The 12,181-nt window shown below is 38.2% G+C and overlaps 1 protein-coding gene across 22 annotated transcripts in view; it reads left to right on the forward strand.

The window, feature by feature from the left end:
• The window catches only part of Rims1 (regulating synaptic membrane exocytosis 1), a 468,858-nt gene that overhangs the window by 80,964 nt on the left and 375,713 nt on the right, over positions 1 to 12,181 (forward strand). For 18 of the 22 annotated variants that reach the window (XM_041655608.1, XM_041655624.1, XM_041655607.1 and 15 more), the window contains exon 2: positions 2,492 to 2,572. The exons of the other annotated variants lie outside the window; for them this stretch is intronic. In XM_041655608.1, the coding sequence (XP_041511542.1) occupies positions 2,492 to 2,572 (81 nt within the window). The remainder of the gene's footprint in view (positions 1 to 2,491; positions 2,573 to 12,181) is intronic. 22 annotated transcript variants of the gene reach the window in all.

Consider the following 12,181-nt stretch of genomic DNA (forward strand, 5'->3'; position numbering starts at 1 on the left):
TTCTTCGTTGAGATGATCACATTCGAGTTAATCAAAAACGGACTCAGCAAGAGTGGAGGAACCTCTGCACTGTCTTGTCTATCACACTTTCTTGTATCTAGAAGCTACTTCTTCTAAAACTATTTCAGATTAAAAAATATAGAAATCTATGTCATCATGACTAAGAGTCCTTTTAATCTGGCTGAATGATTAGCAATCTCAAACAAATCGTTTCTTCTCTCAAAACTCAGATTTGGTAACTAACTCTATCAGTAGAAGGAATGTCTTGTGGGTAAAGATGAGTATGGAGATGTGGTGTTGTCTTTTTCTTAGGAGTTATGTCTAAATTAACTTTGTTTAGTCGCACAGGTCTCTAATCCCTGCTGCTCAGGAAGCCGCGATAAGGTAACAAGTTGGAGGGTCACCTGGTTTACAGAGGGAGTTCAAGACTAGCTTGGGCAATTTTGTGAAAAGCCAGGTTGGGATTACAGCAATGGTAGAATGCTTGCCTAAGCTTAATCTCCAATACCAAAAATAAACAAGGAAATAACTTAAAATGTGAATCTATATTGAAATCAATTCTAAGGGTATTGTGTTTGTAGAGTGGTGTGTTTATTTTTATGATTTAATGAAGCTTCAAAATTCAGAAATTCAAATCAAGTTTGTTCTCTTCCAGAAAGGTTGAGTAGCAAGTGCAGATGGAAGAAATATGCCCCAAGTTTTAAAACCAAACCACGGGGTCTTGACATTGTATGACAGTTTTCTTCTAAAAGCATGGCTTTGTAGTTTTTTTTAAAGTTTAGCTTAGAAAACTACCAGTGGTGTATAATATTCTGTGATTCTTAGAAAACAGTCACTTCAAAGAATAAGAAAATCTTCATGTGGTAGATTTATTTCAAAGCTTTCTACAAATACTTGATCCTCAAGGGAGAAAAAGCAAAATCTTGATTCTCAAATTCTTCAAAAATTCTCTAAGTTGGTGGTATTTTCAGAAGCCAGCCCGTGTAGATCAAATAGGCTGCATATGCTATTTTGGGAAGAGTAAGAATTGTCAAAGATTTTCCCACTGCTATGAAATTTAAGTTATTGGGCATTCTACCTTGTGAAAGTGAGACTGAAGTCCCAAGGCTGAGAAATTCTTATCCATGGCTTCTAACAGCTGTCTTCCTGCAATGGCGCTACATGAATAGCTTCTTCATGAAGCTGTGACAATAACATAAGGCTTTCTGGTTCCTGGGGATATTTCTCACTGTTCTCTCTTGACCATCTATTGGGCATTCAGCGAGCCCAGATTTAGCCTTCATCCCAGGAGGAAAGTGTTGAGGTTTTCACATGACTCCTTTCTTCGCTCACTGTATTTGTGTACTGATTTCTGAGTGTTCTTGCTGGTGGGATGAGCAATGTGTGTCTGGGTGTGCACATTTTGTGTCCACGTCTACCTGTATGATATCTTTCAGAAGTGGAGAATTTTGCCACGCAGCTTTTCCTCTGACAAAACAGTTTATTACCATGGCCTCACCAGAGATCTCTTGGCATTACATAATTGGCCTTAATTTTGAGTAATGTAGCCAAATCTCCAAGAAAGATTTTAGGGAGGGATAGGGCTCATGCTTGGGGGTCCTAGAACCTCAGGGCATTTATGTCTAGAAAATTCTACAATGTCAAGCCTCAGTATTTATAATCAGGCTTCTCTCTTTAAAGCTGTGTTTGATTTACAGCTTTGAGAAGTATCTAAGTCAGTTAAGTACAGTCTCAGCTGGAGGCATTTTCTGATTTTGGCCAATGGATCCCTTTGGTGCTCTAAGCCCTGTTAACATGAGAGTAAGAATATCATCAACTCCTGCTGCCCTTTGGAGCTTAGCTATCTTGTCTACCTTCTGCATTTATTTTATGATGAAGGTCTCAAGGTACAGCGGCTTTTCAAGATTTATTGTACATGAATCCGTACACACTTCCCGTGTAAAGCTGCCCTTCATTTCTTCCTCCTCCTCAGCTTGAAGGGAATTTGGAATATGGGGGCGGGAATCTAGAAGCCTCTAAGATCTCTTTCTGTATAAGCAGGAAAACATATGTGGTGGTTGATGATGTGAAACGAGAATCTGTATCTTCTAGTGAGACAGCCAAAGCCACAGAAAATTCTGCTTGATTTTTTTAACCTATCCACACAGCAGCGGTTCCTATTTCTCAGCTCTTAGATGGCTTCCCATGGTGAGACCAAGGCTTTCAATAGCTTTTCTGCTATGGGAAAAGCTGCTGACAATCATTGCATTGACGCTGAAAGGAAAGTCAGATATTGAGGCCAGCATAGAATTTGTGTGGGTGTATTTGGGCCTGTGGAAATCCAAGGAAAAGAATTCCACCTTACAGGGCCTTTTTGGGGCCTGATGCCAATATTGAAGGGGCTCACCAAGATTTGCCTTTAGATTGTGTTTTCAGTACGGTGTTTAATTGCCAGAAATGCTCTTCACTTTTATAATTAATAGTGCGTTGTGCTGTCTATCATGCGCCCCAGGTGTGTTGTCAGGGACATGGCGAAGCCTGCTGCCTGCAAAACACCAAGGAATGCTGAAAGCCAGCCCCCTCAGCCACCACTGTAAGTATGGCGTTGGTTTTATTGACTGAAAATGTCACCTCTTACTCAGATCACTGGTTACAGATTTATTAATGACTTTGCATGTGGGAGTGGATACACTAGTTTCTCTGGTATATGTATAATAGAAAGACTACTGCTGTTCACTTAGATGAAATTTTCTGTAAACAGAAGCTCTGGAGTAAGTATCCTTGTTAAATGATGTTTCTAATATATTGCAGGAATTAGACTAATTAGAAGAGAGGGAAATGTATCAGCAACTCTGAGTTTTGTTTCCAGTTATTATTATTATTTATTATTATTGGTTTTGGAATGCATATGGCCTGAATTATTAGAATCCCAGGAAGTGTGGAATCAAGGTATAGGTGGGTGCCAAGTAGGGACTGGAGTGTGTTAGAGAAGAAATGAACAGTAGTCTACCACCCAACCCTCACGCTAGAACGTCCAAGGGTAATGGACACTCTTCAGAGACACGCTTGTCTCCCTAGTTTCAGCTTTATTATTGCATTCTTAGGTGTGGGTAGAAATGATGATTAAATGTGAGCAACAAACAATCAAGGGTGGGAGAAAAAAATCGAATATGTAAACTTTTAGTTTCCCATACAGAGTTTGAGGAGTTTTTAAAAAAAATGTTAGAATTCTGCAGAGTAACACGATGCACTCAATCCTCAGAATATAAGTATTCTCCTAGTGAGAATAGATGAAAATGTCCTTAAAATGCATGATCAGCAGCAACTTCCTTAGCAGAATCATTTACAGTGAACCAGATACTACTGGGAAATGTCTCCTTCCAATGTTTATAACAAAATCTTTTGAAGAAATGTGTTTTCAAATCATTTTAAAATATCACTTCAGCTATCGTAGAAATATTTTTTAATGCAACGTCAAAATTACCTGAAGTAGTAAAAAGTCTCGGAGGAGAAAATTAAATTATTCTATTTCTTTGGAAAGTTTGTATTAGCAATGACAAAAATTAAACAAAACCAATGTTTTCTTAGAGCAATAAAAATCTTTTCTAAGCTTTGCATATGCCATCATACTCCGCAAGCTCTTTATGTTTTACTAATCAAAACTCACAGTAACAGGTGGATTTTGTATGTCTATCTATTTGATATCATCTCTACTCTCAACTTTTTCCTTTAGTTTGCCATTGAAATGCTTATGTTTGGTATGTTATATACAAGAACAAATAGTTGTAAATATTGAACTTTAGGATATTAACATTTTACAGAAAAATTTAGGACACTTAGTGTATGTGTTAAAGATTTTTATCTTGATAATAGACTTGAATATCAATTTCTGCATAATCAGTGTTTCCACGAAGTAAAATAGTTTTGATTTAACCATAGTAAAAATGATTTATAATTACTTTGTTAAAAGTAAAAATTCATCAATACAATAAATGATTATGCCATGTACTTACTTTATACATAAATATTAGTGTATATTATATAGTATTTTATTACATATATTCATATGGGAATATCATTGTTTTTCAGGCTTGTCTGAAAATCCTAGCCTTAAGCTCTCCTCCTGCCTCAGTTTCTACAGTAGAGAGACAGGCATGTGTCACCATGTATGAACTTTTTTTTTTTAAAAAAAATCCTCTTACTGTAAAGAGCCTTTTCTTATGATTAGTCATGATAATTCCCAGAAAACTTCTGCTCTTCTCTAACTATCTTATTTTTCAAAACTAAATGTTGATGTAAAATGTTTAGTTCCACACACTGATAGCTTTATTTTATTTTATGTGTGTGACTTCAGGTGCACACATTCCTATTTGCATATGTGTGTGCAGGGGTGTATAGATATTTAAGGGTATAAATGCTTAGATCAGAGTATGATATCAGGTGTCTTTTGCTAATGATCTCTACCTTACATTTTTTCTCTCTCTGGGGTGTGTGTGTGTGTGTGTGTGAGTGTGGTTTTGTGTGTGTGTGTGTGTGTGTGTGTGCGTATGTATGTGTAAGTACACAGAAACTTGGAAAGATCCTGGTGAGTCCCTGCTCTATTCTCAGCTCTGTCTCCTTGAGACCAGGTCCCTCATGAAGCAAGGTGCTAGGCTGGTAAGCAGTGAGTCCGAGTCACCCTCCTTACTCTTTGCCCTTTAGTGCTGGAGTTACATGGCCTTGCCAGGCATTTTCATGTAGGTGCTAGGAATCTGAACTCTCACCAGCCCTTCTCCACCTTCCTTTTTTTTTTTTTTTTTTTTGAGTCATGGTTTCTCATTGGCTGGGGGTCATTGTCTGGACAACAAGCTCAAAGGACCCTCCTGCTTTGTCTACCATCACTGGGGTGTCACAAGCATCCAGCTGAATCTATTTGATGTAGGAGCTAGGGACCAGCCTCATATCCTCATGCTCATGAAGCAAACACTTGATCCACTGAAATGTCTACAGATTGCCTCATTCTATTTATTTTAGCACAGGGGATTGAACCCCAGCTCTGCACATATATTAGGCAACCACTGTATTACAGAACTTCCTCCTAGCCTGCACAATGCCATTTTAACTGGCTTCACTCTTTCCAAAGTTCATGCTCTTCTGGATGTTGGGCACAAAGTAACACATGTTGTCCTGTCCAATTAAGACTTAGATTTTTTTTTATTACTGAGACAGAGATTAAGTACCCCTAGATGTCTTGAAGTTCACTGGGTAGACCAGGTTGGTCTCAAACTCACAGTGATCTGTTTGCTCCTGTATCCCGTGGCATCTTCTAGCCAGTAATGAGATTAAAAGTGTGATCCAAAGCTAGAAGATGATTACATCATTGCTTTTAGTTATCACTCTTTTTGAAGTCATTAAATTTGCTTATACAGCTATAGTTGTGGAAGTCAGTCGTAACTTGAGTTGAACCTAGTAAAATGGTGCCAGTGGTGTCCCTGGCTTTACTGGACATGAAGCAACAGTTGTGGACTCCTTGTATCCTTCTTCCTAGCCATGCATTTACATTGTAGTCCTCTGATTAAGAAAGTAGACTTTGTGGATTAAATCCTCTGTGGAAAAAACAAAAGCAAGTTATAAGAAAGACAGAATTTAGCTATAGATGAGTTGAAAATAGTGAAGTCATGCTGTTAATGGGTAAAATGGACAAATATCAGTGACCAGATTTGTTGTAAAAGTGTGAATGGAATAGAATAGAATAGAAAATTATCTTAGATGAAGATTTGAAGACACACTTTATTATTCAAGATAAATGAGTCGAGATATAAATTTTAATTTCCATTGCATTAAGTTATGAGGCTTTCATTATTAGAGTTGAATTAGATTAGCATAATCAGATATGTGTATATATGAAATTGCTATTGGTAGCAGTGGGGAAAATTAAATATGAATGTGACACATACTGAACCACTGTCAAATCAATCAGTAACCTTTTGTAATAGTTCAAGGAGAGATGCAGAGGCCTAAGAGGAGAAGTTCAGAACCTGAGTCATTTCACAGCTAGAATCTAGTACATGTTGACAGTACTTTCTGGTCAATTAAATGTATTTGTAAGGAAATAATTTAGTGGACCTACCCTGTTCATGCTTGAGTGATAGATAAATCTAGGATAGATGAGCAGTAGGGAGTTGAGTATAGACTGTGATTTTGTGGTACGTGTAAATTATCCAATTTTATAAATTTAACATAAACTCCCACCAGCAATGCAGGAATGTTCCCTTTACCTCACATCCTCTCCAGCATAAGTTGTCATCAATGTTTTTGATCTTGGCCATTCTTACAGGAGTAAGATGGAATCTCAGAGTTGTTTTGATTTGCATTTCCCTGATGGCTAAGGATGTCAAACATTTCCTTAAGTGTCTTTCAGCCATTTTAGATTCCTCTGTTGAGAGTTCTCTGTTTAGGTCTTTATTTTATTTTATTGGATTATTTGTTCTTTTGATGACCAATTTCTTAAGTGTTTTTTTTTTTTTTGTATATTTTGGAGATCAGACCTCTGTCTGATGTGGGATTTGTGAAGATCATTTTCCATTCTGTAGGCTGTTGTATTGTTTGTTGGTCGTGTCGTTTGCTTTACAGAAGCTTTTCAGTTTCAGGAGTTCCCATCTATTAATTGTTTCTCTCAGTGTTTGTGCTACTGGGCTATATTTAGGAAGTGGTCGCCTGTGCCAGTGCGTTCAAGTGTACTTCCCACTTTCTCTTCTATGAGGTTCAGTGTGGCTGGCTTTATGTTGAGGTCTTTGATCCATTTGGACTTGAGTTTTGTGTGTGGTGATAGAGTGCAAGCTGGTACAGCCCCTTTGGATATCAGTATGGTGATTTTATAGAAAATTAGGAAACAGCCTTCCTCGAGACCTAGGGGTGGAGCTAGAATGCATCGTATTGAGTGAGGTAGCCCAGACGTTGAAAGACAATTATCATATATACTCACTCATAAGTGAATTTTAGACATAAATCAAAGAAAACCAGCCTACAAATCACAATCACAGAGAACCTAGACAACAATGAGGATCCTAAGAGAGACATACATCGATCTAATCTACATGGGAAGTAGAAAAAGACTATCCTTTAGTTAGCCTGGTTATTTTCCAAATCAAGCTAATTTCTACACAGGCTGCCACATACACAATGGGGCTCATAGAACACTGTTATGAAATTAGCCCCATCAGAAGTCTGTGCAGGCTGTACACATGTAGGGTTTTCAGGACAGCTTCTGAAGAACATCTTTTCTTTTGGCCATGGAAAATTATTGTTTTGTTTAAAGTTGCATGAGGAGAATGGGAGGCTGCCTGAGACAAAGCTTGGGCATCAGATTCAAAAGTGACCTGTGTGTGTGTGCTCACTGATGGCATCAAGGGAAAATGAAGTACAAGGGGAAGAGAAGATACTCTACAAAGTAACAGAGGCATTTGGGCTCAAATGTTCTCTACAGAGAGACTGAGATAGAAAGAGATGATGACACTGAGAGACAGCAATAGAAAGAGACAGAGAGACTGAGGGATGGAGAGCTGAGGCAGACAAGCCCTCTATCTTAAGGGTCACCATTACAAGAACTACCCAGAACCATTAAGAGATGGCCCATTGGTATCAACAAGGCAAAAGTACTAACCAGCTCATGGCAACTCCTAGCACTTTTATAGAACCAAAGAATTAATATACAAGAAATTAAGTAAGTTATTTTCTGCTGCGCATGCAGAAGGAAAGAGACCCAGGGCTATTATTCATAGGGTGGCATCAGATAAAATGGGCTCATGGAGACTTGGTGAATAGGCATAGAATGCTGTGCTTTGGCCTGCAAATCACAAAAAGAAAGGAAGACTATGAAAGCCACACATTTTTTTTTAAGTTCTGTCACTTTCTAATTATAACTATGAATTGGAAATGTCAGTGTTCCTTGTATTCTTTATTTTCAAGTTACTGGCTGTTCTGATTTCATTCTAAATGACAAAAAAATATATAATTTTCTACTTGGATCTCTTATTGCTTCGAATATCAATAGAAATTTTATATTGATCCCTACTGCACATGGTATAAGAACTGTGACACTTATTATCCCACATTGTGCATAAAAAATGCCTTATGATTTTGACAAAAATCTTTGACTGAAAATAATGCATGAAAAATATGTCCCTGAAAAATGCATTCATTTGTGCTAGAATATATGGCTAAAAAATTTTCTGCTTATGACAGACAAGTAAAACAAATATCGGTTTAAAGTAGAAATACTTTATCTTGTATAAATTATTAAATACTTATTTTCCTAGGAGTATTTAAACAATGACAGAATTATTAAATCTTCTGTCTCAATAGAGCAACATGGTGGGGAAAAAACACAAAATGAAACTGTTTAAGATGGAAAAAAATCTAATACTTTCTTTTTTATTTATTTTTCTATGCACACATATTTTGTTAATTTGCGAGAATTAAGTTTAACACTAAATTCCTGAAGTAATACAAATAAGACTCCTAAAACATTTAGTTCCACGTGTGTTCTACATTTGTGTGGATGTTTACAATTTTATGAGGAAATATATCAACGTAGTTGTGACTCAGAGAACACAAGGTACTCTAGATAGCACACTGTGACTGGAAATCCCCTTCCCAGGTCCTACTAATCTTTAAGATCAATTTGACACACACTAGAGTTGTCTGGGAAGAGTGAGCTTCAGTGGAAGAATTACTCCATCAGAATGGCCTGTGACCATGTCATCAAAGAACTGTCTTGACTGGAGATTTATAGTGGACAGTGAGTGGTGTGGACCCTAGGAAGGTAGTCCTACTGTGTGTAAGAAGAGCAGCTGAAGTCGGGTGTGGTGGCACATGCTTTTATTCCCAGCACTTGGGAAGCAGAGGCAGACAGATCTCTGTGAGTTGAGGCCAGCCTGCTCTACCAAGTGAGCCCCAGGACAGACAAGGCTGCTTTACAGAGAAGAGAGGAGGAGGACGTGGTACCAGCGGCAGCGGTGAACATGAACCAGTGACCATCCTTTCTCCATAGTTTCTGCCTCCAGGTTCCTGCCCCTGAGTTCCTGCTTAGACTTCACATAATAATGATAGATAAGGAATGAAGTATTAAGTCAAGTAAAGCCATTCCTCTTCAAGTAATTTTTGGTCATGGAGTTTACTACATCAGCAGAAAAGCCAACTGGAACACTCTTTCTATTTCATTGTTTGAACAGTTTCTTGACTAAATTCCACTTGCTTCACCTTATCTCTCGCTACAACTCCACGATAGTGTCCCCAGGACTACTTTACCTTCTGACAGCCTATTTGTGACTTACACTGTGTGAGGATTCTTCCTTCTGTGACCAGCTTCTCAGTGAATACTTTCCACAGACTCAAAGGCCTCCGAGCCCTCACTCTAAGGCTTGCTTGTCTTATCCACTGCTGTCCTTCTTGCTTTCATAGGTCTTGCTTCAACTTTTTAAACAGATACTATACACACAAGAACTCTGGAGAGGGTGTTGTGCATGCCTTCTTCTCTGCCTGGAATTCCTTTCCCCTGACTCTTTACAAGGTTGACTTCTAGTTTCCAATTGTCTCTATAAATGCCCACCACCTTTTAGAATCTTCTATGAGCCACCTCTCTAAATAACCACCCAGCATTGCTTTCTATGCCTTTGCTCACTCAGTTGAGCTCTGTAATACTTTATGGTTCAGATTCCCTCCCACCCTCCACACTCTGCGATGACCTGGCCAATACGTAGACGCTGACATTATCTATGCAATCTGTGCAGCCAGGTATTCTCTGAGAGGAGGATGAAGAGGCCAATGCATTGCAGAGGAAGTGGTGAATTGCTTATCCTACTGCACACGCTGCTGCCAGCTGAAGACATCCACTTCCCTTCCTCTCAATGACTCTTTTGCCTGAAAGCTGATTTAACACGATTTAACTGAAGGGGTGGACCGCATCTGTGCCGAGATAAAAAAAAAAAAAAATCAAAAGTGTTTGGGAAAAGACTGAGCAGAAAATTTGAATAACTTCAGGGGTAGAAAAGATGACAGAGCTCAGAAAGGACAGAGGGATGAAGGCTCTAAAAATAAGGAACAGTGAAATTCCAGTACTAAAATGGTAGTTCTGAGACACTGGAAAGAGTCACTGTACTCACGAAGGGAAAATGTCTATATACTAGCAATGTGCCAGTGGCTTAGCCCTTCTTCTCTGTGATCCATTACTATAGCAAGGCTTAGCTCTGAGCTACTGACCACGTAAACTAAAGGTCATGTGAGATATGCAGAGCTTTACGACACAGTGATAAGGATGCCTGTCTACATTTCGGGAGACATTAGGTTTTAATTACAGAGTTGTAACAATGATGTTAGGTATATGATTTTAAGTGCATAACCATAAAACACACGCACACACACGCAGTATGGGAATAATGCCCGGTGTTATATTTTTAGTGTTTGAGGTTGACTATTTTAAAAGTAGGTTAAATATATTCTTCTGTAATTGAATCTAAATGATGAAATTGGTTCTGGACCCATATATGTTGGTCCTCAGAAGTTTCTGTGTTATGATTAAGTCTTCACCAAATTTGCTATTGCTGAAAAAAGCCATGCCCTTGAAAGCTGAAAAATGTTAGCCTATTAAAAGAAAACGGTGATGGTGGCCTTCTCATCACTTCAAGGCTGACTCATCTAAGGCATTGGAGAAAGGGAAGGCACACACACCTGTATCAAAGTCCTCATGCTGGTGGTACCTAGAGAGAAAAGTGGAGTATACAGATTACCTGTGCTCTCAAGGTGATTTCTAGAAAAGAGTAACAGAGAGAACAAAGAATGGCCACAGGAAATTCTGAGACCACATAAATGGATTCCCTAGGAGAGGGACACTTGGTCACAGATCATACATTTAGGATAAGAAGAATCCCATGAAAGGCTGGACCACCAGCCATATAGCTCCATCCGGCCAGGAAAAAAACTTTCAGTCACTCCTAAGAGCAACCTCAAGACAAAGGTGGAAAAAAAAAAAAAACAAAAAACATAGCATTTAGTCATGGGCTCCAGCAGCGAGAACACATTCAAAATTACCCCAGTATTGCTTGATGCTTTGAGAAGCTAGTCTCTTCCCCCCCCCAAAAAAAAAAACACCAACCCAAATTTTCCTAACTACTTAACTCAGAGTTCTTATGAGCTATCACAGGCTCTTTAAACCCATCCCTGGTCAAAATAAAACAAAAGGGAATAGATCAGTGGTTCTCAAGCTTTCTAGCGCTGCAGCCCTTTAATATAACATCTCATGTTGTGGGGATCCCCAATCATAAAATTAGTCCATTGCTACTTCATAACTCTAATGCTGCTACTGTTATGGATTGTAATATAAATAACTGATATGTAGGCTATCTGATATGCCATCCCCCTCCAAAAGTGGTAGAAACCCCCAGGTTGAAAAGCAGTGGAATAAATCATTTCTTTTCTTAAACAGATTTCTAGACTAGCAGTTACCAAGAGGAAGAATAGTTTGTTGGATTATGCAATTTCTTCCTCTTCTCCAATTTGAAAAGAAACCCTTTAAATAAGAATTCCATCTTAATTTTACATACATACCTTATACCCAAGGAACAGTGTATATACAACTTAATTTGTTGAATTCCACTAATATTTTGATATATTTGCTGCTTTGACTAAATGTTAACTCATGTAGCATTCTTAAAACATGATTGAGTGACATTTCCATAATATATTAAATGAATAGTTTACAAAGCTATCAAAATATAAAGCATGCTGATACATGTCTCTGCAGGTCTTGAATAAGAGAACAACAGACGTAGAGCACTCTGCTCCTGCTGATCAACCACACAGACACTAACTCTCTTGAACACATTTTGCGTTCAGGATAGTGTGCTGGAAATTTCCTCTTCATATACCATCTTCTGCTTCTAGCTTCTCATTTTTTCTCAAACCCTAATAAATACAGAATGTCTGTCTGCTTATTATGGAAAACTGCTACATTGATGCTATTAGTCACTTGTATGTGACCCAATCCATGGTGCATTTTTTAACTCATGTGGTTATTTCTTGATTTTATATTTCACGAACAAGTTGAATGAATCTTATGAGTCTCTGTACTGCCTTGCTTCTGGATATATTGTTTAGTTAGTCTGTGACTTCTCCACTAAACTGGATATATTCTTTCTTGTCCTATTTTAGTGATATTTTCATCCTC

The sequence above is a fragment of the Microtus oregoni genome, unplaced genomic scaffold (assembly GCF_018167655.1).
Source record: "Microtus oregoni isolate MIOR12 unplaced genomic scaffold, Mior012 000007F_ref0000211, whole genome shotgun sequence".
Lineage (NCBI taxonomy): Eukaryota > Metazoa > Chordata > Mammalia > Rodentia > Cricetidae > Microtus > Microtus oregoni.